This window comes from Panthera leo, chromosome C2, assembly GCF_018350215.1.
Source record: "Panthera leo isolate Ple1 chromosome C2, P.leo_Ple1_pat1.1, whole genome shotgun sequence".
In the NCBI taxonomy this organism is placed as follows: domain Eukaryota; kingdom Metazoa; phylum Chordata; class Mammalia; order Carnivora; family Felidae; genus Panthera; species Panthera leo.
Window position 1 is genome coordinate 48,167,695 of NC_056687.1, and position 26,839 is coordinate 48,194,533.

The window sequence follows — 26,839 nt, forward strand, 5'->3', positions numbered from 1 at the left end:
AAGAAAGAAAAAAGAAAAGAACCTAAGCAAAAACAGTATAGAAAATGAGCAAATAAAAGAACCGGCAAACAGAATAAAACCTGAATGAAGTTACATCCAGTATGCCCTAGAACAGAATCTTTGCAGCATATTATAGTCGTAGACTAATAAGCAGGTGGAAGGGATTTGTGCTGGTCTTCTGGGGGATGTGCCTGGAGGGTTCAGTTGAGCAGGCTTGGTGTAATGGCTCTGTTCTCCACCTGGTGGCACTGCTTAGCTTACTAGGGTCGATTTGTGTGTGTGCATGCACACACATGCACACATGTGCTTTAGAAGTGAAAATGACTTTACCCACCTTTGACACAGGAACCTGTAGCCTCATGACTTGCTATCAAGCACCCTCCTTTGTCATAGGCTTCCATCCACTCCCCACCTGTACCTTGTACCTGTCCAAGCTGTCCACTTGCCAGGTGGCACCTCCTTCCAGAGTTTTATCTCGGATAGGGCTGTGTTTCAAAACCCCACACTTCAGACACCCCTTTGACTTGGACCTGTGCCAACTCTCTGCAAGAGGGTCTCACCATACAATGGCCAGGAGCTGGCTTGCCCCAGAAAATATTCCTGTGATCACACAGTGGCAGAGGCCACTGTGGGCAAATCACATCACATAGCCTGCACTAGGTTTCCCTGCACTCTGGGGTCTTTGTTCTAATATCAATAAACGTGACCACTCTCCAAGGTCCACTGAGACTTTTGCCTGTGGGGAGCCCATATGGTCTCTACCAAATGCACTCGAATCTGGGGAACCACTTCTCCCTATGTGGTACACGGATCCCTCAGACCACACTACTTCCTCCTGGAAAATTCTGGGGATTTTTCCCTACTTCCTCACCAGAACACTGAGCTCTGAAACTTCAGACTTTGGACTTCACTGTTTATAGAATCCTGGCAGTATTGAAACCCTCTCCTTTTCTCCCCATCAGAGAACAGGTGTTGATTGTTTTCAGTCTCTGCGAGTATTTTCACTCTTTCTCTCTTTCTCTCCAGGTACTTTTAGGGGGAGTGCTTTTCTTGTGTGATTTCAATGTGCTGCATTCCCCCCCTTTGTCTTTCTTTCCTCTCTTTGTGAAAACAGCTCCATACCCTCTATGGCTCCGTGGCTTTTCTCTCCCCCAGTTCACCTCTCCACACCCCATACCTGCCAAGTTCTCTGTTTCCAATTATGCAGATTGTTGCATTAATCCTCAGATCAGTTTCCTAGGTGTTCAAAACGGTTTGATGCTGATCTAGCTGCATTTCAGGGATGAGACAAGCTCAGGCTCCCTATACTACTCTGCCATCTTAACTCCTCTGTACTTGATTTACAAAAGTTTTTGAAATAACTATAGATTTCTTTCTTATTTATTTATTTATTTATTTATATTTTACAGTCTTTATGTCATTTTTTTAAGTTTATTTATTTATTTTTGAGAGGAAGTGAGAGGGAAAGAGAGTACACACGTGCATGTGTGCCAGGGGCAAAGGGAGAGAGAATCCCAAGCGGGCTCTACGTTTTCAGTACAGAGCCCAACTTGGGGCTTGATCTCACGGTTCATGAGATCTCGACCTGAGCCAAATCAAGAGTCTGACACTTAACTAACTCAGCCACCCAGGCACCCACATTTATTTCTTTTTCTTACTTTACTGTACTGGATTTAACTTTCAGTATATTTTTTTTTATATCAAGTTTTAATTTACATTCTAGTTACTTAACATATGGTTTAATATTAGTTTTAGGAGTGGAATCCAGTGATTCATCACTTACATATAACACCCAGTGCTCATCACAAGTGCCCTCCTTCATACCCATCACCAATTTAGACCATCCCTCCCCCCACTTTCCCTCCTTTAACTCTCAGTTTGTTCACTATAGTTTAGAGTCTCTTATGGTTTTCCTCCCTCTCTTTTTTCCCCCTTCCCCTATGTTCATCTGTTTTGTTTGTTAAATTTCATATATGAGTGAAATAATATGGTATTTGTCTTTCTCTGACTGACTTATTTTGCTTAGCATAATATACTCTAGCTCCATCCATGTCATTGTAAATGGCAAGATTTCATTCTTTTTGATGTCTGAGTAATATTCCATTGTGTGTATGTGTGATACACAGCACATCTTCTTCATATCACATCTTCTTTATCCATTCCTCAGTTGATGGACATTTGTGCTTTTTCCATAATTTGGCTATTGTTGATAATGCTGCTATAAACATTGGGGTTTATGTGCCCCTTCAAGTCAGCATTTTTGTATCCTTTGGGTAAATACCTAGTAGTTTAATTGCTGGGTCAAAGGGTAGTTCTATTTTTAACTTTTTGAAGACCTCTATACTGTTTTCCAGAATGGCTGCACCAGTTTGCATTCCTACCAGCACTGTAAGAGGTTTCCCCTTTCTCCACATCCTCACAAATGTGTTATTTCCGGAGTTGTTAATTTTAGCCATTCTCACAGGTGTGAAATTATAGTTTTCTTATTTTAACTATCAAACCTTTATTATTTTAATTGACTTTGATTATTTTCTAACGTATTGCAGAGAGATCTGCTTTCTTAATTAGAAAATAGTAAAGATAAAAATTAACTTTTTTGATACCTTTAAGATCATTACTATCATTTGCTAGATGTGTAAAGCTTGGGTTGCTATATATATTAAATGATAACGTAATACATTGTCACAGTTATTTTTCTTCTTTTCTGAGGTCAGGCTTTCAGCTATTTCTTCTCACTAATGTCTGAATCTGCCTCAATGTCTACCACTCACATTTGTAATTAGTTTGGGTTGCCAAATTTTTTTAAAGTTTGATTAGAACTTTAAAATATCTAAATAAATAAATAAAATATCTAAATAAAATAAATATGTATCTAAAATAGGAGCAGATAGGCTCTAAGTGAATAGATGATTTCTAAGCTTGAAGGTTTATGTATATTCTATGATTCTTTGGTATCTAGTCAGTATACTGTACACAGGAAGTAACATGAAGTCTTTGTTTTATAATTTTTAAAAATGAAAATTATTTTATTTTTGTTTTCTTCCTATAAAAACAATACATATTTATTGCATAAGGTATGAAAGTTTATCTATTAAGCAGAAATATATTTATTCAAGAGACGTGGGTAATATTTGTAAGTACATTAAAAAAGTAAGCTCTGGAGAAGAGATATGATTTCAAGAGGAAGGGTGGTATGATGTGGGGTAGCCGGCAGTTAAGAGAAATCTATATTTTTTAATGTTTCTACATTACTTTCATGTTATATAAATATTACTTTCTATTTTTTAACTATTAAAATAAAGGCAGGCAAAAATATTATATATATCCTACCCACCCAGTGACCACCATTATTATCTCTCCATAAAATATACTTGTCTATGAATATATATTAAAATACTGGGCTAGATATAGATATATTGGACAACAATAAGACTGCCATTTTAAAAAAAATTAGCAGGATCACATGAACATCTTTCCATGTCCAAAAAACATTTCTGCAACTTTATTTTTAGTGCATTAGCTCAGATATGCATATTTCCTCTTGGATGATAGTTACACACAAAAATAACGTGAGGGATAAATTTTAGATTTTAGACATTGAGGTAAAGTATATATGTTTTCTTTAACTGAATTGGTTAGATAACTGTTCTCAACACTCTAATTCATATAAACTGCTTAGAGAAAAGGGGTTAATTTATTTCTTTTTAAAATATATTAACAGTTTTATAAAAAGACATATCTGGCAACTATCTGGTTATTTTGACCAATGTAACTTTTTATGATGTTGACTTTCATAGACATTTCAGGAATGGTTAGTAAAAAATATGAGTCTTAACTTGTTTTTTAGAGTTTCGAAAAGAAATATAAATATCCTGCATCACTAGACATATTATCCAATGTTGGATGTGCGCTGTCCATTACTGGTCTGGCCCTTACAATTGTATTTCAGATTGTCACCAGGTAAGAAGGGAAACAGGCTCCTTTTATAAGAAAAATTGCTATCTTGATATTATTTCCTCTGCACATATTCTCATCATAATATGGTCTCTTGGAGATAAAAGGGAAATCAGAATTAATTCAACAAGTTCATCTTACAGAAGAGCACACTCAGTTCTGAAGAGGCTAAGAAATACATACAAATAAATTTATAATTAAAACTGTGGTAAGTGCTTTGAAGAAAAATTACATACCATGTGGTTATAAGTTTGTCATGTAAAAATAGTGTGGTCCCATAGCTCATTAATGCTATATAGTTCCTTTGTGTTGAATAGAACCATACCTACCAATTTGCATTTATAAAAGAGCAAAACATTGCTAAACAATATTTTTGAAAATTAAACTAATTTAAAATACATATTAAGTTTTCAAATGGTCAAACTTTTCAAAAGTCTTTGAATTCCATAGTTCGAAAAAAATCTAACTTAAGGGGCACCTGGGTGGCTAAGTCAGTTAAGTGTCCGACTTTGGCTCCGGTCATGATCTCACAGATTTTGGGTTCATGCCCCACATGGAGCTCTCTGCTGTTAGCATGACGCCTGCTTTGCCTCCTCTGTCTCCCTCTCTCTCTGTTACTCCCCGCTTGTGCTCTCTCTCAAAAATAAATAATTTTTAAGAAATCTAACTTTAAAAATTACCTATAAACGCATATTTCTTTCCACCTTGACCTCCTCACTAAAGGTCCAATTTTGTATAGCACTTGTTATTTTTTTCACATGCTACATTTTTATCAATCTGTAAATATAAGTTTGTTATTTATTAGTTTACCTGGGTACTCTCTGTTTTCCCCATCAGCATGAAAATCAATGAGAACAGTGACTTTTTCTGATTTTGTTGTTTCTATTGTTGTTTGTTTTGTTTTGATTAGTGTATCCCCAAGACTGAGCACAGTACCTGGCCCTTAGTAGAGGAATATCTGTAGAATAAGTGGGACTATTGAGTATTCCTACGTGGTCCTCCTCACAAACTCAAGATATCCCAAGATGAATTCATCTTTCTTTCAGAATTATTTCTCCCTACTAAATTCTCTCATAAGTGTTTTCTCAGATGTGTAGGCTCAGAACTTTTTATTTTGAAAGCATTGCTGTTTAAAATATTTCCTGAAATTTTATTTAAAAAGTTGAAAACCTATAGAAAAGTTGCTAAATTTTCAAGCATTTCCTAAGAACACGGGTATTCTCTTCTACAGTATAATACCATTATTCTCACTCAGGAAATTCAACTCAACCAGTTTACCATTGATACAATGTTACTGTGTTAATATACAATCCATATTCAAATTTCTTCAGTTGTTCCATTAATATCCGTTATAGCTGAGTGGTCCCCCCCCATTCGTTTAGTTGCTATGTTTCTATTCTTAAATTTTTTTTAATGTTTATTTATTTTTGAGAAAGAGACAGAGCACGAGTTGGGGAGGGGTAGAGAGAGAGGGAGACACAGAATCTGAAGCAGGCTCCAGGCTCTGAGCTGTCAGCATAGAACCTGATGTGGTGCTTGAACTCACAAACTGTGAGATCATGACCTGAGCCGAAGTTGGACACTTAACCAACTGAGCCACCCAGGAACCCCAGTTGTCATGGTTCTTAGTCTCATTTAGCCTAAAATAATTCCTCTGCTTTTTTGTTTGTTTTGGCATTTGGGGACATTAAATCTTTTGAAATGTTCATGTCAGTTATATTGTAGAAAGTAGAATATTCAACAGTTTAGGATTTGTCTGAAATGTTTCTCATGATTAGATAGGGGTTAAACATTTTTGATGAGAATACTAAATCATTAAGTCTTTTTCAGTGTGGTATAGCAAGAAGCATGTGATGTCGGTTTGTCCCATTATTGGTTGTATTAAGTTGGATTCCTTGTTTACAGTGGTGTCTACTGGAATTCTACACCCTAAAGGTTAATATTTTCCCCTTTGTAAGCAATAAGTAATCTGTGGGATGATACTTTAAAATTGTGTGACTATTCTGTCCCCCAACTTTTACTCAATGGCTCTTGTTGGAATATATTATTACCTTGATGGTTGAAAATGATTCTTTCTCTTTACTCTATTCCTTTGTAAAGAAGTGTACTCTTGAATGTAACCAGAGGGAGTCTCTTCATGTTGTTTTGGCATGTCCCTAGCAGTCTTTAAGCACTTTTTAATTTCAGGTACAGCAAGATGACCCAGGCACATTTTTCACTTTCTCTGTTCATATTTAGAAAAAGCCATTTGTTCAAAGAGCCAGAACTCCTTTTGATTCCTCTTCTTTATCTATCACACTTAATGAATCTCTTGCCATTCACTCAAAGTTTTTATAACGAGTGCTAATTATGGGCCAAGCACCACATACAAACTGAATACCAAACTATGAACAGCAAGTAAGCTCTCATTTCTCATGATATTTATATTCTTTGGCAAAGACAGATGTTATACAGATATATACAGAATTAAATATATGATTTCAAATAGTGGTAAGCGCTTTGAACGAACATTGCATGTCATGTAGTTACAGGTCTGTTATGTAAAATGAAATGGCTCTTATATTTGTCCTTTTATTTGTATTTCTTTTTTTAAAATATCTATCTTTGAGAGACAGCAAGTGGGGGAGGGGCAGAGAGAGGGGGACAGAGGAACTGAAATGGGCTCTATGCTAGCACAGAGAGCATAATGAGGGGCCCGAACTCAAGAACTGCAAATTGCAAGATCACGACCTAAGCTGAAGTTGGACGCATAACCACCTGAGCTACCAGGGCCCCCTTTTATTTGTCTTTCTATCGTAATCATACTTGAACAGTTTTTGAACCCATTTGAATAAGTTGTGGTAGGTACATAACTAGTGTCTTTGCCTAAAATTTCAGTACTTCTAGTGGTTTTCAGATTTTTTTTTCATTCTCTATCGACATGTTTCTTAGCACAGTTATGCTGCCATGTATGTCACTAAAAATTCATCAGGAAACAAAAACAAAAATTAAAAAATGGTATTGACTTCTAAACGTGAATCAAATAGTTTTCTTTGTTCATGGACAGGGTCCCCCATAATTATATATAAATTACATATAATATGTATAATTTATAGTAAATTATAAATAATTTAGATACATAAGATATATAAGCTACATAATATATGTTATAATACATTATATAATTATATATATTATATAGAAAAATAACATAATATTAATGTACAGAATATAGAAATGTACAGAGGAGCCAGGCTATTTGAAAATAGCCTGTTCTTCCTGTGGATTACAGTTTCTGTTTGAAACTGGAAAAAAATTAGAAGCTAACTTTGCTTTTATATAAAAGGAATCTTTTGAGTACTTTTTGCAGTTCTGGTCATTAAAACTTTCAAAAGACTGAATTAAATTTTGAATTATTCAGAAAATCTCAACTAAAACATCAAGAGGACGAGCAGAGTTCTGTTTAAATATACACTTTTTATGCATTGTAGAAATCCAAAGACTGAGAAGGTTCATGATGGAATGTTATAAAATCATAAAGGATATGTAATTAGTAAGCAGACTTATTCATCAGATTCTGAGATATTAAAAATGGGTACTTGGAGATGTTAGAACTTTAAGCACAGTAATAAACTTAGGGAAATAGTTATTTGAAGAGGTCTTGTATTCTGAAAAACCCAGAAAGGCTTAGATGGTAGTGAATGGAAATTCTGTAACTTTCATTAATATAAGACTGCATACCATAGTATACAGAGAACTATAATATGTCATTAAAGGGGCCTTATGGATATATCTGCCTTTAACCATTAAGGTAAACAATACGTGCACAGTAAAGACAATATGAAACCTCACATTTGAGATCAACCCTTATTTAGGGAAACCTTGAATTCTCTGCCAATCTGAAAATACACAGGTAGGCCACCACAGAACACACATGTGAGCATGAGCACACACACCCATTCTCATTTTCTCTCTCTCTCCCTCCCACTGCCTTTTAAAGACTCCTGGTAAACAATGCCAGCTTGCAGACAAAATGAGAAAAGGCTCTTCTTTTCTAGCAAAGATCTTAGGTAAAGGTGAGAAGGTAACAAACCCAAAAGTTTTAAAGAATCCTTGGTTCTACCCCCCAGAAATTATGTCTTCAAACAAAGGAACAGTCTTCAAGCATGGTTTATATTATAAGGATCATCCAGAGCATCTTGGCCATTTGACTGTCAGCAAGTATTTCCTAAAATATGTTTCTTGGACACAGGTGAAATTTTGTTGAGTATAAGCCTTTCAGAGGGATAGTAATCATCAGTCTACTCAAATTATGAAGAATGTCATTAGTAGCAATAGACCATGAAACACATTTTAAATATTTTTACTTAATTTAAAATGTTTATGAAAACCTTACTCTTTAAATGTAATATAAGCTAAACTTATACCATTTTGTTTTAAACTTATAAAAGTAGTTCAAAATTATATTTGGCCTTATTTTTTTTAATACAAAATTTATCATCAAATTGGTTTCCATATAACACCCAGTGCTCATCCCAACGGGTGCCCACTCTTATGTGGATCCTGAGAAACTTAACAGAAGACCATGGGGGAGGTGAAGGGGGGGAAAAAAAAGTTAGAGAGGGAGGGAGGCAAACTATAAGAGACTCTTAAAAACTGGCCTTCTTTTAAAATCCATACTTGATTTTTTTTATATAAAAGACTTTATTTATTTATTTATTTATTTATTTATTTATTTATTTATTAAATGTTTATTTGTTTTGAGAGAGAGAATGTGTGTGTGTATGCCAGGGTGGGGGAGGGACAGAGAGACTAGGAGAGAGGGAGAATCCCAAGCAGGCTCCTGCTCTCAGCATAGAGCCCCACATGGGGCTCGAACCCACAAACCATGAGATCATGACCTGAGCCAAAATCAAGAGTCAGATACTTAACTGACTGAGTCACCCAGGCGCCCTTATATAAAATACTTTTTAAAGTACAAGAGACTTTTTCTCCACATTTGAACATATGTTCACTTACTAATGTGGAATTTTTTCCTATTTTGAAATTAAAGAAAAAATCCATTTGGAGTCTTTCTATAGCTGGCCTTTGTATATGTTTGCAAATCTGGAGTGGAACCTATTGTCTATTATAGTAGAAGAAACTGCCCTAAAAGTTAGTGGCTTAAAACATTAATATGTTATGTATAAGGACTTAATTTGAGCTCAAGTGGCTTGATGGGGCTCAGCTGTGATTCTTCCATTGGTCTCTCTTATGGTCTCCTGTGAGGAGTCAGATGGTGGGAGGAGTTGGGCTAATCTGGGGCTCATCTGGTATGCTGGGAGAGATGGGTCTTTCTCCCTCTCCACATAGTCCCAGAGCATTCCTATGCAGTTTCTTCAATAGGTTAGCTAGACTTTTTACCTGGTGGCTCAAAACTTCCAGAAGCATGAAGGGGAAAGAAAGCTTGTTTTGAGTTTCATGGGCAGAGTGCCTTTATGGAGTCTTTCCTCCATTAAAAAAAAAAAAAATCAGAAAATGTTTCACCACTGTATAGGTATAAAGGTGAATATATTAATATTATATGTTCATATTTATTCTTTGACCTATAATAGTTAATTATTTTCCCTTTTGGTTTTAAAAGGAGTTAAAACTTTGCTGTGGGCCATAAAACTATCATTGGTCCTAAGCACTACTTTGGTGAATAAGTTGGCCCTGGCTTCCAGGCCTTCTGGCGCATTTCATTAGGGAGATCAAGTCACAGGTTGGCCCTGGGAGAGGATTACACAGCATATAGATACCAGAAAGTAGAATCCAGTGGGAGTCCTCTCTGCTGAATAGCAGTTACCTTTTATTATAACAGTTTCAAGAAAGGATGTATCGGGGGCACCTGTGTGGCTTAGTCAGTTAAGCATCTGACTCTTGGTTTTGGCTCAGGTCATGATCTCATGGTTTGAGCCCCACATTGGGCTCCAAGCTGACAGCATGGAGCCTGCTTGGGATTCTCTCTCTCTCTCTCTCTCTCTCTCTCTCTCTCTCTCTCTCTCTCTCTTCCCTCCCCTGCTCTCTTTTTCTCTCTCAATAAATAAATAAACTTAAAAAAAAAAAGAAAAGATGTATTGACCTATTTTCTCTAACTCACTTCTCTGTGGAAATGAGAGGACAGTGAGCTCTTCTGGTGCAGTTGGAAAGGTAGGTTTACCAGCTGGACCATGGGCTATGAGCTGGATTTACATCGAGTAATAATATTTCTTTTTCACTCACAATTTCACTAGAGTTTATTTTTTGCCGATGTTCTATTTGTTCAATTATATTTACTTGTTTTTAGGAACGTCAGAAAAACCTCAGTAACCTGGGTGTTCGTCAGCCTGTGCACATCAATGTTGATTTTTAACCTCCTCTTTGTGTTTGGAATCGAAAACTCCAATAAAAACTTAGTGAAACGTGATAATGGCACCAATAAGATGGATTCTGATAAAAATGAAATACCCATGCAAGATACTGTTGTCATCTCGAATCCCACCTGCACTGTGATGGCTGTCTTGCTCCACTATTTCCTGTTAGTGACATTTACCTGGACTGGAATCAGTGCTGCCCAACTCTATTTCCTGCTAATTAGGACCATGAAGCCTCTTCCTCAACATTTCATTGTGTTCATCTCTTTAATAGGATGGGGCAAGTGTTTGCTTTTCCACTTAGTCATACATTAATTTTCTTGAAATAACTTAAACAAATACCTACTTAAGGCCTAACAGCCCAAGTCCATTAGGTAGGGGTAATGGAAAGCCAGCACCACCAGGAGTGCCTTCTGCCTGGTTGTTCGCACTCCTGGGAAGGAGACACGTGTGATCAGGCAGCTGTACTAGTCACATCATAAGCTAAACTCAAATGTTAATTTCCTTTAACATCTCTAGTAGTTTGATTTGAAATTTAGACCACATATAATGTGTTTCCTAGCTACTTTAAAAGAAATATTTCAAGAAAACCAGAGTGACTCTAAGAAAAATAATTTCAAAAATTTTCAAGTTCCAGAAAAGAATTGTGTTCGTGGTGTCTAAATTTAAATTTCTTCAAGTGAAAGAGGAATTAGGCCATTTAAGAATGGAAATTGTGGTAAGTGTTACAAAGGAATCAGAAATAGTATCAGGTTATTACGTACAGCCAACAATAAAAGACAGAGGCAAAGAGTTACAGAAAAATTATGTCCACCATTGACCTACATCTGTAGGTCATTTAGTACATTGTCTAGAGTAGAAAGAATAACATAGTCTTGAAAAGGGTCAGACGTATAATTCATTTGTGTTCTTTTATAATTAATTTCAGTTTGGGGTAAATTATTAATTTGGTGCCTCTCTTTTGCCACATAGGAGTCCCAGCTATCGTGGTGGCTCTGACAGTGGGAATTATTTTTTCTCTGAATAGAAATGATCCACAATGGGAGTTAGAGTACCGGCAAGAGGAAATGTGAGTTTATATTTTTAAGAAATGTTCATTTATTTGATATAAGAGTGTAACTGTTCAGTGATATTGAATGTAAGTATCAATGTACATATGAATCTCACTTTATAACTGTCATATTATAAGTGGGTATTTCAAATTCTCAAAGAACACGTTATATTTTAAATATAGTGACATGAAAGTTTCCTATGATAAATCCTTTTGTAAAACAAGTAATTACCTTCTAAATTTATAATCTGAACTTCTTATATTAGATTTGTCTTCTTTAATTAAGCCTGAAAATCATAGGACACAATATGTGTGATCCTTAGTAACCCTTTATCTTAGTTTTTTTAATCTAGAAAATGGGAATTACAATGATAGTAATACCCACTCTGAGGTCATGGTGAGGGGTCAAGCAAGTGTGAAAATATTTCATAACTTGAAAAGCACTATCCATGCTTTTTACCAGTTCTATATTGATAAGATTATTATGAATACTTGATGATTTATCACACATTACAAATTCTTTCTGTGATTATAGTGTGAATAATTAACTCTTACTAATGGAAATACCTGACTGTATGGTGTTTGCTTTTTATGTGAGGTGGGAGAGAAGAAAACTGAGCTGAACTCTTTACATGTGTGTCTGCTGCCAAACAGCAACTGCTCTTTAATTTATCCTCCCTTCTCCTTTTATAATCCAGCCATTCTCATCCCCAGATCCACCTTAGGTCCCAAAGCAACTTAACAAAACAACAACAGAGGGGCGCCTGGGTGGCTCAGTCGGTTGAGCGGCCGGCCGACTTCGGCTCAGGTCACGATCTCGCGGTCTGTGAGTTCGAGCCCCGCGTCGGGCTCTGTGCTGACAGCTCGGAGCCTGGAGCCTGTTTCCGATTCTGTGTCTCCCTCTCTCTGACCCTCCCCCATTCATGCTCTGTCTCTCTCTGTCTCAAAAATAAATAAACGTTAAAAAAAAAAATTAAAAAAAAAAAAAAAACAACAACAGAATTCTAGGAAATGTGCCAGTACACCCAAGGAAAGTCTGTGTAGTCAGGGTGCATATCTAGTTCCAGGGCTGACCATGCCCAATTGTAGACTAGGAAGCTATCTTCCTGGCTTGATTTTACGGGCCAAATACTCCAGGTACTATTTCCTCTGTTTAATTAGGGTTAAATATCTTTTAATTAGTTAAAAATGTTTTAATTCCACAATTACAGAACAGGGGTAAGATGCAAATATCTCACGGGACGGGTAATTCACTTCATATAGCATCACTGATTTCCTTCCCTAACCCTGGGACAGGGCTAGACATACTACTGTCAAGGCCTTCAGGAGAAAGAAGCCTACCATCTTAGATATATTCACATTGAGCTATAAATAATTAAGAGCAGATTCTTTCCTGAGCACACTGTAGGTGTTAAGGAAGACACTAAGCAACTGATAATAGAAGTTGGGAAGAGAGGAAGGATGCTTAACATGAATATCTGCCTCATCTTGTACTCATCCCCCACCTTTCACCCTATACACATGCATCAATGGTCACATTTTTTCAGGATGTATGTGGAAGGAGAAGGGAGTATTTTTTGGTTTCTTGAGTTACCCTCCCAGCAATTATACCACCATATCCCACACTTTCCCCCACTGCTCCCAGCTCTGCCAGTCACACGTGAAACCCCTAACCCAGTTTCCCTCATGTATGGCTATCTCTGCAAGGACCCAATTAAGAGGTGACTGCAGGGCAGGACACACTCCTCTTTAATGCTCCATCCCCTGATTGTCGGTGCTGCCATCATATAGGCTGTTTCATACTTTCCTGAAGGATTGAGGTAACATGGAAATTATAATGCCTGAGAGGGAAATTCTTTTCAAGTGAATGCTGCGTATGATAGAGCTGTCTTCATGGTATGTTTCCTGGCAAAATCACCATGGAATTAAACAGTTCATCTGAGGTCCACTTGTGATGCTCTCCAGACCTCAGGTCCATAGCTATTTGTCAGATCAGCCTCCATTGTGTGCTCTCCAATCTTAATTCTAGAAATTCCACTCCATACCTAAAAGGGTTAGTCTGACTGTAGGAACCATCCTCTCTTAGACAGCCTATTTCTCAAATCTGAGTTATTAAACCCAGAATAACAATAGGAAAAGCTATTATGAGAAGAGATTAAGCACGACTCTCTCTCCAGGAAGGACAAAGGAAAGAGGGGGTGAGGAGTCCTGTCTTAGTGCACACTTCCTGATGACCATGAGTATCTAAGCCTATTTCCCTTCCAGGTCTCCCCAGTGGTATGAGGTGGCTGAGAAGTCCTGTGTACATTTATAGGCACACACGCACGCACACACATTCACACACACACACACACACACACACACACACACAGATCTATAGTACAAATAGTAATCCTCAGAAATTGTATTGTCAAAAGTAGAAACAACTCAAGACTCAGGTAAGGAAAAATATATATATGTATATATATTTGTATATGTATATATATTTGTCAAATTGTTTCATAATTAACAAGTCTGCCTTTATCCAATAGATGTGTATTGTTCATTTTCTTTCTCTATCCTTTCTTCCCCTCTTAAGCCGTGTTTCTCTAGACTGCCTAGATAAGAAGTGTGTTCATCTTTTTCACTTAAAACTTTTGATAGCCACTTGCAGTATGCCTGGGTGGCTCAGCCAGTTAAGTGCCCAAATTTGTCTCAGGTCATGATCTCACAGCTCGTGAGTTTGAGCCCTGCATTGGGCTCTGTGCTGACAGCTCACTCTCTCTCTCTCTCAAAAATAAATAAATGTTAAAAAATATTTTTAAAAAATAAAACTTTTGATAGTCACTTGCTTTGTCGCCAAGTTGCTTCTAGAGATTTGAAATCCTTCCTCTCAGAAGGATTTCATTAAATTCTCAGCCAAGTGCTCTCCTGTTTCTTCTGTGAATGGCAGGAGGGTTGGCCTCCAGTTACACATGAAAGGAAAGCCTAAAATCCTGAAGATAAACTTGCTCACTCTCACCATTTTATTTAAGGATAGACCTATTCTATCTGTTAATGGATGAAGGCACTCCTTTTTATTTTTTAATTCATTACAGAGATTTGAACATCTTCCCAGTTTCCTTCTAGGTCATTTGGATTAGAAATAAGTTTCTAATAATTTAAAATATAACAAATTACAATGCAAAACAGTTTAGAAATCCTCTGACATGTATAATAATGGTGTTTTGCCCGCAGGGGAAAGAAAACATACATTAACTAAATGCCAGGGAGTCTTAAATTATTTTGTTAATAATAATGCCCACCTGGGGCGCCTGGGTGGCTCAGTCGGTTAAACATCTGACTTTGGCTTAGGTCATGATCTCACGGTTTTGAGTTGGAGCCCCGCATCAGGCTCTGTGCTGACAACTCAGAGCCTGGAGCCTGCTTCAGATTCTGTCTCCCCTCTCTCTGCCCCTCCCCCACTTGCACTCTGTCTTTTCTCTCTCTCTCTCTCTCTCTCAAAAATAAATATTAAAAAAATAATAACGCCCACCTGACACCTCCACTTGGGTGTCTAATGGGATGTCTTCTGGTCTTCACTCCCCAACCTGCTCTTATCATTTTCCCCATCTCACTAATGGTAAACTCCATCCTTCTAGGTACTCAGGCCAAAGAACTTGGAATCACTCTTAATTCTCCTACATCTCACATCCAACCTGTAAATAAATCCTTTGCTTTACTTTAAATATATTGGGAATCAGACTCTTTCCTAACATCTCCTCTCCTGGTCCAAGTCACCAGATTATTGTAATAGACTCCTAGGTGATTTCCTCCTCTTGTGTACCCTCTTCTATTATCCCTGCATCTAGCTAGAGTAATACTTCCAGATCTCAAGACAGATCATGTCAGGTTTCTCCTTCTCATCAAGAGTACATGCAACAACTGATAAAGCCATAACGTAATTTGCATCTTTTCACTAATGCCATCTACATACTATGTCTAGCTGCACTAGATTCTTTGCTATTCCTTCAGTTCTCAAATCAGGGCCTTTGCACTTGCTGTTCCCTCTGCCTAGAACACCCTCCCCCTTATCTACTTCAGATCTTTGCTGAAAGAAATATCACTTTTTCCCATAATGCTTTTTCTGACAACTCTATTTAAATTGAAACCCTCCCCCCCCAACACATATACATATACATACACATACACATACACATAGTAATACCTACTCTCAATACCTGCTTTATTTTTCTCCATAGCACTGGTAACCATCTGACACAGTATATATTTTATTTGTTAGTTTTATGTATTCCTCTCCTTCAAAATCACTAAAAAAAGGAATTTTTATGTTTTAATTTTTTTCATCATAGTAAGTGTGCTCTTTAATCCCCATCACCTATTTCACCCATCCCCTCCCCACCTCCCCTCTTGTAATCATCAGTTTGTTCTTTGTAGTTAAGAGTCTGTTTCTTGGTTTGTCTCTCTCTCTCTTTTTCCCTTGCTCATTTGTTTCATTTCTTAAATTCCACATATGAGTGAGATCATATGGTATTTGTTTTTCTCTGACTTATTTTCCTTAGCATTATGCTCTCTATCTCCATCCATTGTTGCAAATGGCAAGATTTCATTCTTTTTTATGGCTGAATAATATTCCATTGTGTGTGTGTGTGTGTGTGTGTGTGTGTGTGTGTGTGTGTGTGTGTGACATCTTTATCCATTCATCTGTCGATGGACCCTTGGGCTGCTTCCATAGTTTGCTATTGTAAATAATGCTTCAATAGACATGGATATACATGTATCTTTTTGAATTAGTCATTTTGTATTTTTTGGGTAAATACCCAGTGGTGCAATTGCTGGGATTGTAGGGAAGTTCTATTTTTATTTTTTTGAGGAACCCCCGTATTGTTTTCCATAGTGGCTGTTCCAGCTTGCATTCCTGGTTCTTTAAATTCAATGAAGAGCGTTCCTTTTTCTCTGTACCCTTGCCTGTACACTTGCCAACACTTCCTGTTTCTTGTGTTTTGTTTTTAGCCATTCTGACAGGCATGAGGTGGTATCTCATTGTAGTTTTGATTTGCAATTCCCTCCTGATGAGTGATATTGAACATCTTTCATGTGTCTGTTGGCCATCTGGATGTCTTCTTTGGAGAAATGTCTTTTCATGTCTTCTCACCATTTTTAATTGGATTATTTGTTTTACAGATATTGAGTTGTATCAGTTCTTTACATATTTTGGATAATAACCCTTTATCGGATACGTCATTTGCAAATATCTTCTCCCATTCAGTAGGTTGCCTTATAGTTGTGTTGATTGTTTCCATTACTGTGCAGAAACTTTTTGCTTTGGTATAGTCCCAACAGTTTATTTTTGCTTTTATTTTCATAGCCTAAGGAGATATATGCAGGGAAATGTGTCTGTTGCCAATGTTAGAGACATTACTGCCTGTGCTCTCTTCAAGGGTTGTTATATTTTAGGCGTCACATATAGGTCTTTCATCCATTTTGAGTTTGTTTTTGTGCATGGTAAGATACAATGGTCCAGTTTCATTCTTTTGCATGTAACTGTCCAGTTTTCCTAACATCATTTATTAAAGATACTGTCTTTCTCCCATTGTATATTCATTCCTTCTTTGTTGAAGATTAATTTACCATATAATTGTGGGTTTATTTCTGGGCTTTCTAGTCTATTTAATTGATCTGTGTGTCTGTTTTTATGCCAGTACTATACTGTTTTAAAGTACCACTTTATAATATAACTTGATGTCTGGAATTGTGATACCTCAAGTTTTGTTTTTCTTTTTCAAATTTGCTTTGGCTATTTGAGGTCTTTTGTGGTTCCATACAAATTTTAGGATTGTTTTAGTTCTATGAAAAATGCTATTAGTGTTTGTTGTAGACTCTAAGCCTAAAGTTCTCTCTTGTTCAGCAAGAGCGGATGCAAGATTAAAAGTGAGAGATGGCTAATGTCTGGGAAAAGACAAGAGCTCCGAATAGGAGTCCTTGCCCCGTATTTATTAAGATCAGAAGACTTACAAATGTGATGGACATGTACAAAGAGACAATGAATTTGTGAACATTAACGCATGGGCATGAGGGAAAGGGGGTTTTGAAGATATACAGTGTTAGGAGTTTGGGTCAATATAAAACAAAATCCTGGTGCTGGGCAGATGGGCAGGAGGTTGTTAACAGCAGACATGAGGCACCGTGTCTGTTTATCTTAACCAGTGTAGGGGATAAAACAGATAGAGCAAGTAACCTCAGGGTTAACAAGGCACCTTTTCTTTTGCTAATCAGCTCCACTCTGAGCAGCTTCACCCACATCAGGTATATAGCCCTAGGTACCTGTTTACCTGATTTGGTCCTTTCTTTCTGTGAAAGCAGCTTTCTGTTATAGTACTAAATTGGGGGGCATTTTTGCCCTGAATACCTAATCTTGCTTACCAGATATACCTTTGTATGGGGGCCTTTGTCCCCCCAATTCTGGTGGCTTTGCCCCCCCTACTCTATTTTGGGGGCCTTAGCCCCCCTTCTCTATCCTTATTCACCTAATCTTATTTACCCAAACTTGGGTGTGAGCATCTTATGGCTTTGTAATTCTTTATGCCTTGTTAACCCATTGGTGCAAGCCCAGGGAGTTTCTAAGCTTATTTCCCACAGTATTTTGATAGGGATTGCATTAAATCTGAAGATTGCTTTGAGTAGTATAGACATTTTAATAATTTTTTTTTTCAATCCATGAGCATAGAATGTCTTTCCATCTCTTTGTGTCATCTTGAATTTCTTTCATCAGTGTTTTATAGTTTTTGGAATACAGGTCTTTCACCTCTTTGGTTAAGTTTATTCCTAGACATTTTCTTGTTTTTGGTGCAATTGTAAATGACATTGTTTTCTTAGTTTCACTTTCTCCTGCTTAATTATTAGGGTATAGGAATGCAACAGATTTCTATACATTGATTTCATTTCCTGCAACTTGACTGAATTCATTTTATCAGTTCTTTTGGTAGAGTTTTTAGAGTTTTCTATATATAGTATCATGTCATACAGAAAGAATATTTGGATTATTTTGTTGTTCACTTCTAATATCTGATATCTAGAACAATGTCTGTCACATAGCATGTGTTCTATAAATACTTATTAAATAAATGAATTCATTCTTACAACAATGCCAGGAAGTGATTACTATACTTCATAGATGAGAAAAAACATCACCAAAACCACCATCACTAATTGTAACAGTAACAAAAAAACCAAAACAAAACAGATGCAGTAAGGTTAAATAACTATTAAAATATTTTTATAAAGTAAGAAACTATGTAAGTAATTTATGGTATAACAAAATAATGGAGCAGTATGTAACTATAAAAAGTAATGAGAACAATCTTTATAATCTCATCTGGAGTTATCTCCAAGAGATGTTGTTAAGTAAGGTATAGAAGTATCATATATTATGATTTGTTTAAAAATCAGAAAAAAACAATTGATGGTTTATGCATAGCCTAAATCTGGAAGAATACACAAGAAACATTGATTAACACTGGAGATAGAAACTAGGTGAGAAGGGATAGTTGTAGGAGGGATGGTTGTAGGGGTAGTTGTCTTTCTCTGATTATTTGTACCTTTAAAATTTTGAACCATTTGATGTCCTCCATGTTCAAGAATGAAATAAAACAATAACTTCCCTAAAGTCAGACATCTAGTAAGTGATAGAGCGACATGTAAATTTGGTCTGCCTGACTGAAAAGCCATTTTCTTTCCACTAGCCCATACATCAAGGAATACAGCAGAACTAATCCGTTTCATTTTTTTTTCTAGTGGTTGAATTCTTGAAAGTCATTTCAAATATATGGAATGCGAAGCAATATTGGCTTTTAGCAGTTCTTTCAGTAAAATGAATGTCAGTAACGTTAATAACATAGAGAACTAGTATGTATAGCTTTTGTAGTCTACTAAAATTATTTTTTTTCTCTCCATAGCTGCTGGCTGGCAGTTCCAGATAAAAAAGATCTTATAACTAGTCCATTTTTATGGTCATTCGTCTTACCTGTGACTATTATCCTCATCAACAATATTGTTATATTTATTATCATCATAGTCAAAGTGATATGGAAGAATAATCGCAATCTGACAAGGTAAGATTACCAATTATGGGAAACTTCAGGCATGACTCATCTGATACATAATACAGCACTTTAATATGTCCACAGTTCCCCAAAGAGTTTTCAGACTCTGGTACAATGGCAAGGATACGTGGTTTGCAAGGCAGATTTTCTTTTAAACTTTGTCTCAGAAAGTAAATCTTCCCCTCATCTTCCAACAATGTATTACATAACACACTTTTGTGCTATATGAGCCCAACTAAAAACTAAACCCAAAGACTTCAAGAAAAAAATTTTTTCTCTCCCAGTCTCAAATATTCAAGAAATAAGATTTGGATAATTAAAGAAGTTGGAAGATTGTGAGGAGATGCTGGTAACTAGAGCTACAGGCTATATTTTACATGTGTTTCTTGAATCTGAGTATGGCTTTGTTTTTAAAATTCATTTAAAACATATAAAATTGGGAGATTTCACCTAAAAATTGTATTTTCTCTTGAAAATATTGGAGCATCTGGAAACATTGGGTCCACATTTCCTGCAGGGGGGACATATGCTCCCTGGATTCTCTGGATTATCAATTCCCATGTATACTGCTTCTCTCCTTTCTATAACCTTTCTGACTCCAATAAGCTTTTTCATTGTCATCCCTGGTAAACAAAACAGCTTTCAGTTGGAGAGACAAATAACAGAAACTGTTAAACAAATGTACTGTCCATCCCCACCTCCCAACAATGCAGATTGGTTAGAACACAGTGCTAATGAAGCCATGAACCCAGCAGGTTTAATTTTACAAGACTGTGTTTAGCACCAGTACATTTACTATAAGCACATCTGTGAGTTTTGTTGGTCACTGAATGGATCCATTTGGTATGCACATATGGGTGAAAACTGTCATTAGTGGGAATATCATCTTAAATATATGCTTTATTGATCAAGAGTAAGTATCATCTTTCCTATATGAATGATAGTCCACATTGAGAGGAAATGTGGGGGGAAAAGACTATCACTGATAATCTTTCAAATCTTTATTTTACTGGTAATGAAGAAAAATCTTGGTAAAATCTTCTTAGTCTAATTGCATATTAGTTATATTTGCTTTGTACAAAACGGTATCATTTTGGCCACGGACAGCAACAAATGTGTATCTCTAATTTTGACTGGTAGATCATTGTTCTTAAGTTGGCTTAGTTACAGTGAAAATCAGGTCACAGTTTAATTGCTTAACAAATTATCTTTCATTGTATCAGTTAGCTTTTGCTGCATAACAAACCACCCAAACTTAGTGGCTTAGAGTGACAAATATTTACTATTTATCATAAATTTGAATGTTGATCAGGTGGTTTTTCTGGTCTTGGATGGCTTGAATATGGATGGATGATCTAAGATGACTTATTTTTATGCCTGATGGTGTTTGGTTGGTTGGTTTCGAGTGGGAGCTGCTCAGCTGGGAAAACTAACCTTTGCTCCATGTGGTCTCTCATCATCAATTAGGCCAGTCTATGCTTCTCGACATAGTGAAGTTAGGATTCCAAAGAGCAATAAAAAAAGGCCAGCTCTACTGAGCAAAATGCATTCAAGCTTCTGCTTGTGGAACAATTGCTAACATCCCACTAGTAAGTCATATGGCTGAGCCCAGATTCCTACATTTCTACATTGTAATAACCTGTCATTCCCGTATCAACCTGCATCATGGGAAAGTCCCAGATGTTCAGAAAAGGATTGCTCACTGGCTGATCCACAAAGTAATTACCAAAATAAAATTCCTTTACAAAGAAAACATTGATATTTTTGCGTGTGAAATTTCACACACAGTAGTACTGTGTGTGACTGCAGTAGTATTTAAGGGACTGTTTACGCCTGAGCTTTTAAGCAGGTATCACGTTCTTTACAAATAAAGCTTGCTAAATCATATTTTATCTGCACATAGGTCTAATGTGCTTTTCCCACCTAATGCATAATATTGTTAAATAGTGTGTATGGACAGCTGAATATGTATTCTCAATTAGAGGGTAACCATGATATTAATAAATAAAATTATATTAGTAAGTAAAAATCTCATATTTTCTTTCTTGCTTTCTCTTACCTAGCACAAAAAAGGTTTCATCCCTAAAGAAGATTCTTAGTATGTTATCAATTGCAGTTGTTTTTGGAATTACCTGGATTCTGGCATACCTTATGCTAATTGATAATGATGTCGTCAGGACTGTCTTCAGCTACATGTTCTGCCTTTTCAACACTACTCAGGTATGGTGTGGGTTAGTCTGAAAGTAGCACACCATGCAGTGGTGGGGATGACATCACCCTGGACTAAACTGAAGTTTTCTTCTTTTGAAACCCCTGAAGGTCATTGTTTATTACATTTTAGGAAACTCTATTTTTAGTACATTTTGAAGGAAGAGGAAAGAAATCTCTTTATGACCTACCTACTGTGTCCTTTCCTGGATGGAGTTTATAGAATATAATTATAGTAGGGTTGGACCACGTTATTTTCTCTTCTCTAAGCAGAAGAAATTTTGTACAGCAATTGGCTTGGCAAACACTTCCTGATTCCTGTCTCCCATGCAATAGGTTCACGACAGCTCCTCACCATGGTTGACAAGGACGATGTTACAGTTATTGCTGGAGCTTAGATCCCTGTGGGATTGGCTGAATTTTTTCTTTCTCTCTGTTTTCTAACAATTTTATAAGATTATGTGTCTTATCTTAAAAAAAAAACCTTTATTGTGGAATAATTGGGAATAATTGACAGATATAATCGCATTTATTTATTTATTTATTTATTTATTTATTTATTTATTTTAAATATAATTTATTGTCAAGTTAGCTAACATACAGTGTATACAGTGTGCTCTTGGTTTTTGGAGGTATTTTCCTGTGGCTCATTGCTTACATACAACACCTAGTGCTCATCCCAACAAGTGCCCTCCTCAGTGCCCATCACCCATTTTCCCCTTTCCCCCACTCCCTCATCAACTCTCAGATTGTTCTCTGTATTTAAGAGTGTCTTATGGTTTGCCCCCTTCCCTCTCTGTTTGTAACTATTTTTTTTTCACCTTCCCTTTCCCCATGGTCTTCTGTTAAGTTTCTCGAGATTCACATATGAGTGAAAACATATGATATCTCTCTTTCTCTGACTGGCTTATTTCACTCAGCATAATACCTTCCAGTTCCATCCACGATGCTGCAAATAGCATGATTTCATTGCCAAGTAGTATTCCATTGTATATATAAATCACATCTTCTTTATCCATTCATCAGTTGATGGACATTTAGGCTCTTTCCTTAATTTGGCTATTGTTGAAAGTGCTGCTATAAACATTAGGTACATGTGCCCATATGAATCAGCACTCCAATATCTTTTGGATAAATTTCTAGTAGTACTATTGCTGGGTTGTAGGGTAGTTCTATTTTTAATTTTTTGAGGAACCTCCACACTGTTTTCCAGAGTGGCTACACTAGTATGCATTCCCACCAACATTGCAAGAGGGTTCCCTTTTCTCCATATCTTTGCTGTTGTTTCCTGAGTTGTTAATTTTAGCGACTCTGACCGGTGTGAGGTGGTATCTCAGTGTGGTTTTGATTGTATTTCCCTGATGATGAGTGATATTGAGCATCTTTTCATGTGTCTGTTGGCCATCTGGATGTGTTCTTTGGAAAAGTGTCTATTCATGTCTTCTGCCCATTTCTTCACTGGATTATTTGATTTTTGGGTGTTGAGTTTGGTAAGTTCTTTATAGATTTTGGATACTAACTCTTTATCTGGTATGTCATTTGCAAATATCTTTTCCCATTATGTGGGTTACCTTTTAGTTTTGCTGATTGTTTCCTTTGCAGTGCAGAAGTTTTTATCTTGAATAGGTCCCAATAGTTCATTTTTATAATTGTATATATTTAAAGTGTATAACATGATTTGATATACATATACATTATTGAATGATTGCCAAGATCAAAATAATTAAAACATCTATCACCTCCCATAGTTGTTGAGGATTTTGGCATCTATGTTCATCAAGGATATTGGCCTGCAATTTTCTTTCCAGCAGTGTCCTTGTCTGGCTTAGTATCAGGGTAATGTTGACCTCATTAAATGAGTTTGGAGGTATTCTATCCTCTTCAGCTTTTTGGAAGAGTTTAAGAGGAATTAATATTAATTATTTTTTAAATGTGTGGTGGAATTCATCTGTGAGGTAATCAGGTCCTGGACTTTATTAGGAAGCTTTTGATTACTTATTCAATATTCTTGCTTGCTATTGGTCTATTTAGTTTTTCTGTTATTTCATTATTCAGTCTAAGTAAGTTCTGTGTGAATTTTTTATTTCATTTCTTTTAAATTTATTGATGATGGTTTTATGGCCATGAATTGCTATATCTTGATAAAACATTTACCCTTGAAAGGAATGTGCATTGTGTAGTTGGGTGTAGTGTTCTAAAAATGTCAGTAGGGTTAAGATGATTTTTAGTATTGTACAGATTTTCTATCCTTACCAATATTTTTTCCTGTTTTTCTCAATTGCTGAAAGAGGTGCATTAAAATCTCTAACTGTGATTGTGGATTTGTCTATTTTGCCTTTAATTCTGTCAATATGCTTCACGTATTTTAAAGTTCTGCTATTAGATGCATATACATTTATTATTGTGATGTCTTCTGAGGGAATTGACTGTCCTTTGGAAATGTCCATCTATAACTCTGAAAGTACTCTTTGTCGTGACATCTACTTTATCTGATATTCAGCCTTCTTGTATATATTGGATTAATGGGGTATATATTTTTTAATATATTCACTTTCAACCCATCTGTGCTTTTACATTAAAAGTATGTATCTTGTAGATAGCAAATAGGCAGGTATTACCCTTTTGTTCATCCTGACAATCTCTGTCTTTTAAGTAATATTTAGTCTATTTAGAGCTGATGCAATTATTAATATGGGTGAATTTATATGTACCATTTTGCCATTTGTTTTCTGTTGCCATTTTAAGTGTTTTATTCTGTTTGCCTTCATTTTTGAAGGATACTATCATTGAATATGGAATTATGGGTTGAAAAATTTTTTTCACTTTTATGAAGTATTATGAAGAAGTCATTTCACAAACCTGCTCTAGTTTCTAATGGGACACACTCAGTGTTTCATATTCCTGCCCCCCCCCCCATTTATGTAATGCTTTATTTTCCTCTGGTTGCTTTCAGGATTCTCTTTATCTTTGATTTTCAGCATTTTCACTAGGATATGCCCAGGTATTATTTTCTTTGCATTCATTCTGCTTGGGATTGCTGAGTTCCTGGAATCTGTTTATTTAGATCTTTCACCAAACTTGAGGAATTTTTGAACTTTATTTTTTCGAATACTTTTTCTACCCTGTTCTTTTACTTTTCTCTTTTTTGGGAATTTAATCATATGTATGTTAGACCATCTGATATTGTTCCACAGGTTCCTGAGCTGTTTATTCTTCATCATTCTTTATTCTTGCTGTTCATCAGATAGGATTATCTTAGTGATCCATCTTCAAGGACATTGATTTTATCTTTAATCATTTCCAGTCTTCTGTTAACTCTATTTAGTGATTTTTATTTCAGATACTGTATTTTTTTCATTTCAGAATTTTTATCTTATAATTTTTAATAGGTTTTATTTTGATGATTTTCTTAATTTTTGGCTCATAATTGAGTACATTTTCTTTTACAACTTTACGTGTATTATCATAACACTTTAAAATCTTTGTCTGCTAACTCTAACATCTGGGTCATTTTAGTCAATCTCTACTGATTATCTTTTTGTTTACTATGAGCCTTGTTTTCCTGTTTCTTTATATGTCTAGTAAGTTTGGTTGTTTCCTGGACATTATAAATAATACACTGCAGCAACTCTGCATTCTGTTTTATTCCTACCAAGAATGGACTTAGCATATAATTAGCTTAGCTGGACTAAAACTGAAAACTATCTCTCCTAGGGTGGACAACAGCTGAAATCTCTATGTAGTCTTTTTTAGCCATAGACAGACTTCTTAGTGTTTACTCTATGCATTTACAGTTTATAGGTAATTAGAGATTTGGGTAGAATTAATAAACAGAATCTGGAGCTCCCCTTCTCTGTTTCCTCCTGGATATTCTGAATATTCTTCCTTATTTTTCAGATGTTGTAGTTGCCCTAAATCCTGTCCTCCAATTCTTCAACCTAATAAGACTGCCTATTTTAACCCCTCATTTAGTCATCCTGTGTGGGGCTGACCAGAGTGTGCTTTCTGGCAGAAAGATATTAAAAAACCACACACAACAGGAATCCTACCCAGTTATAGTTCCTTTTTTCTTAAATGTAGATTCTCCTTCCAGTTTCAAACTGCTTTTATTTGTCCTTCAGTGTCTTCAGGTAGGTTTTAAAAAATATTTTGTTCAGAGTTTGTAGTTTTTATCTTCATGAGGGTTGATTTAATAAAAGAAGAACCTTGGGGCGCCTGGGTGGCGCAGTCGGTTGGGTGTCCGACTTCAGCCAGGTCACGATCTCACGGTCCGTGAGTTCGAGCCCCATGTCAGGCTCTGGGCTGATGGCTCAGAGCCTGGAGCCTGTTTCTGATTCTGTGTCTCCCTCTCTCTCTGCCCCTCCCCCGTTCATGCTCTGTCTCTCTCTGTCCCAAAAATAAATAAACGTTGAAAAAAAAAATTAAAAAAAAAAATAAAAGAAGAACCTTATGAAGTTGTTTTTGTGACATAATTATACATAAGACTAAAGGTGCTTTTATTCCTTGAGTCTTATCTCAAGTATATATTTAATTATAAATCTTTTAAAAAACATTGCATTTATATTTTGTATTAAAATCAGAGATGAAGATTTATATTCTTTTTCTTTTTTGTAAGCCATTCTATTAGTATTTTGGGAGAATCTACTGTAAGAAGGATTATGGTGATCTTTTGATTTTTATCATGATAAAAATAGTGACATAAATGAACAAAAATGTTAGATTAAAAATGAAGATAATTCTGCTTGACCTTAGAGGATTTTTGTTTGTGTGTATGCATGCAGAATGTCAAACTCTAAGATAAAACAAGTATGCATTACTGAAAGACCTATCTTAAAAATTTTTTTAATGTTTATTTGTTTTGAGAAAGAGAGAGAGATAGAGAGCAAGCAGGGGAGGGACAGAGAGAGGGAGACAAGGAATCCCAAGCAGGCTGTGCACTGTCAGGGCAGAGCCTGGTGCAGGGCTCGAACTCATGACCCATGAGATCATGACCTGAGCTGAAATCAAGAGTTGGATGCTTAACCAACTGAGCCACCCAGGCACCCCTGAAAGGCTTATCTTGAAATCAGAATTTCTCTCTGTGCGTCTTAACTGTATGCCTTCTTTCATAGTGAACAATGACTTTTACTCTGATAAAAAATACTACCAGGACTTTTCCCTCTGTATATGAAATCTTGCTATTTGTGTTTATA

General features: G+C 36.1%; 1 protein-coding gene across 1 annotated transcript in view; it reads left to right on the forward strand.

Moving 5' to 3' along the window:
* Window positions 1-26,839, forward strand: part of ADGRG7 (adhesion G protein-coupled receptor G7) — an 82,745-nt gene that overhangs the window by 50,228 nt on the left and 5,678 nt on the right. The window contains exons 11-15 of the mRNA XM_042903681.1: window positions 3,848-3,960; window positions 10,241-10,587; window positions 11,280-11,376; window positions 19,293-19,448; window positions 21,503-21,659. Coding sequence (XP_042759615.1) covers window positions 3,848-3,960; window positions 10,241-10,587; window positions 11,280-11,376; window positions 19,293-19,448; window positions 21,503-21,659 — 870 coding nt within the window. The remainder of the gene's footprint in view (window positions 1-3,847; window positions 3,961-10,240; window positions 10,588-11,279; window positions 11,377-19,292; window positions 19,449-21,502; window positions 21,660-26,839) is intronic.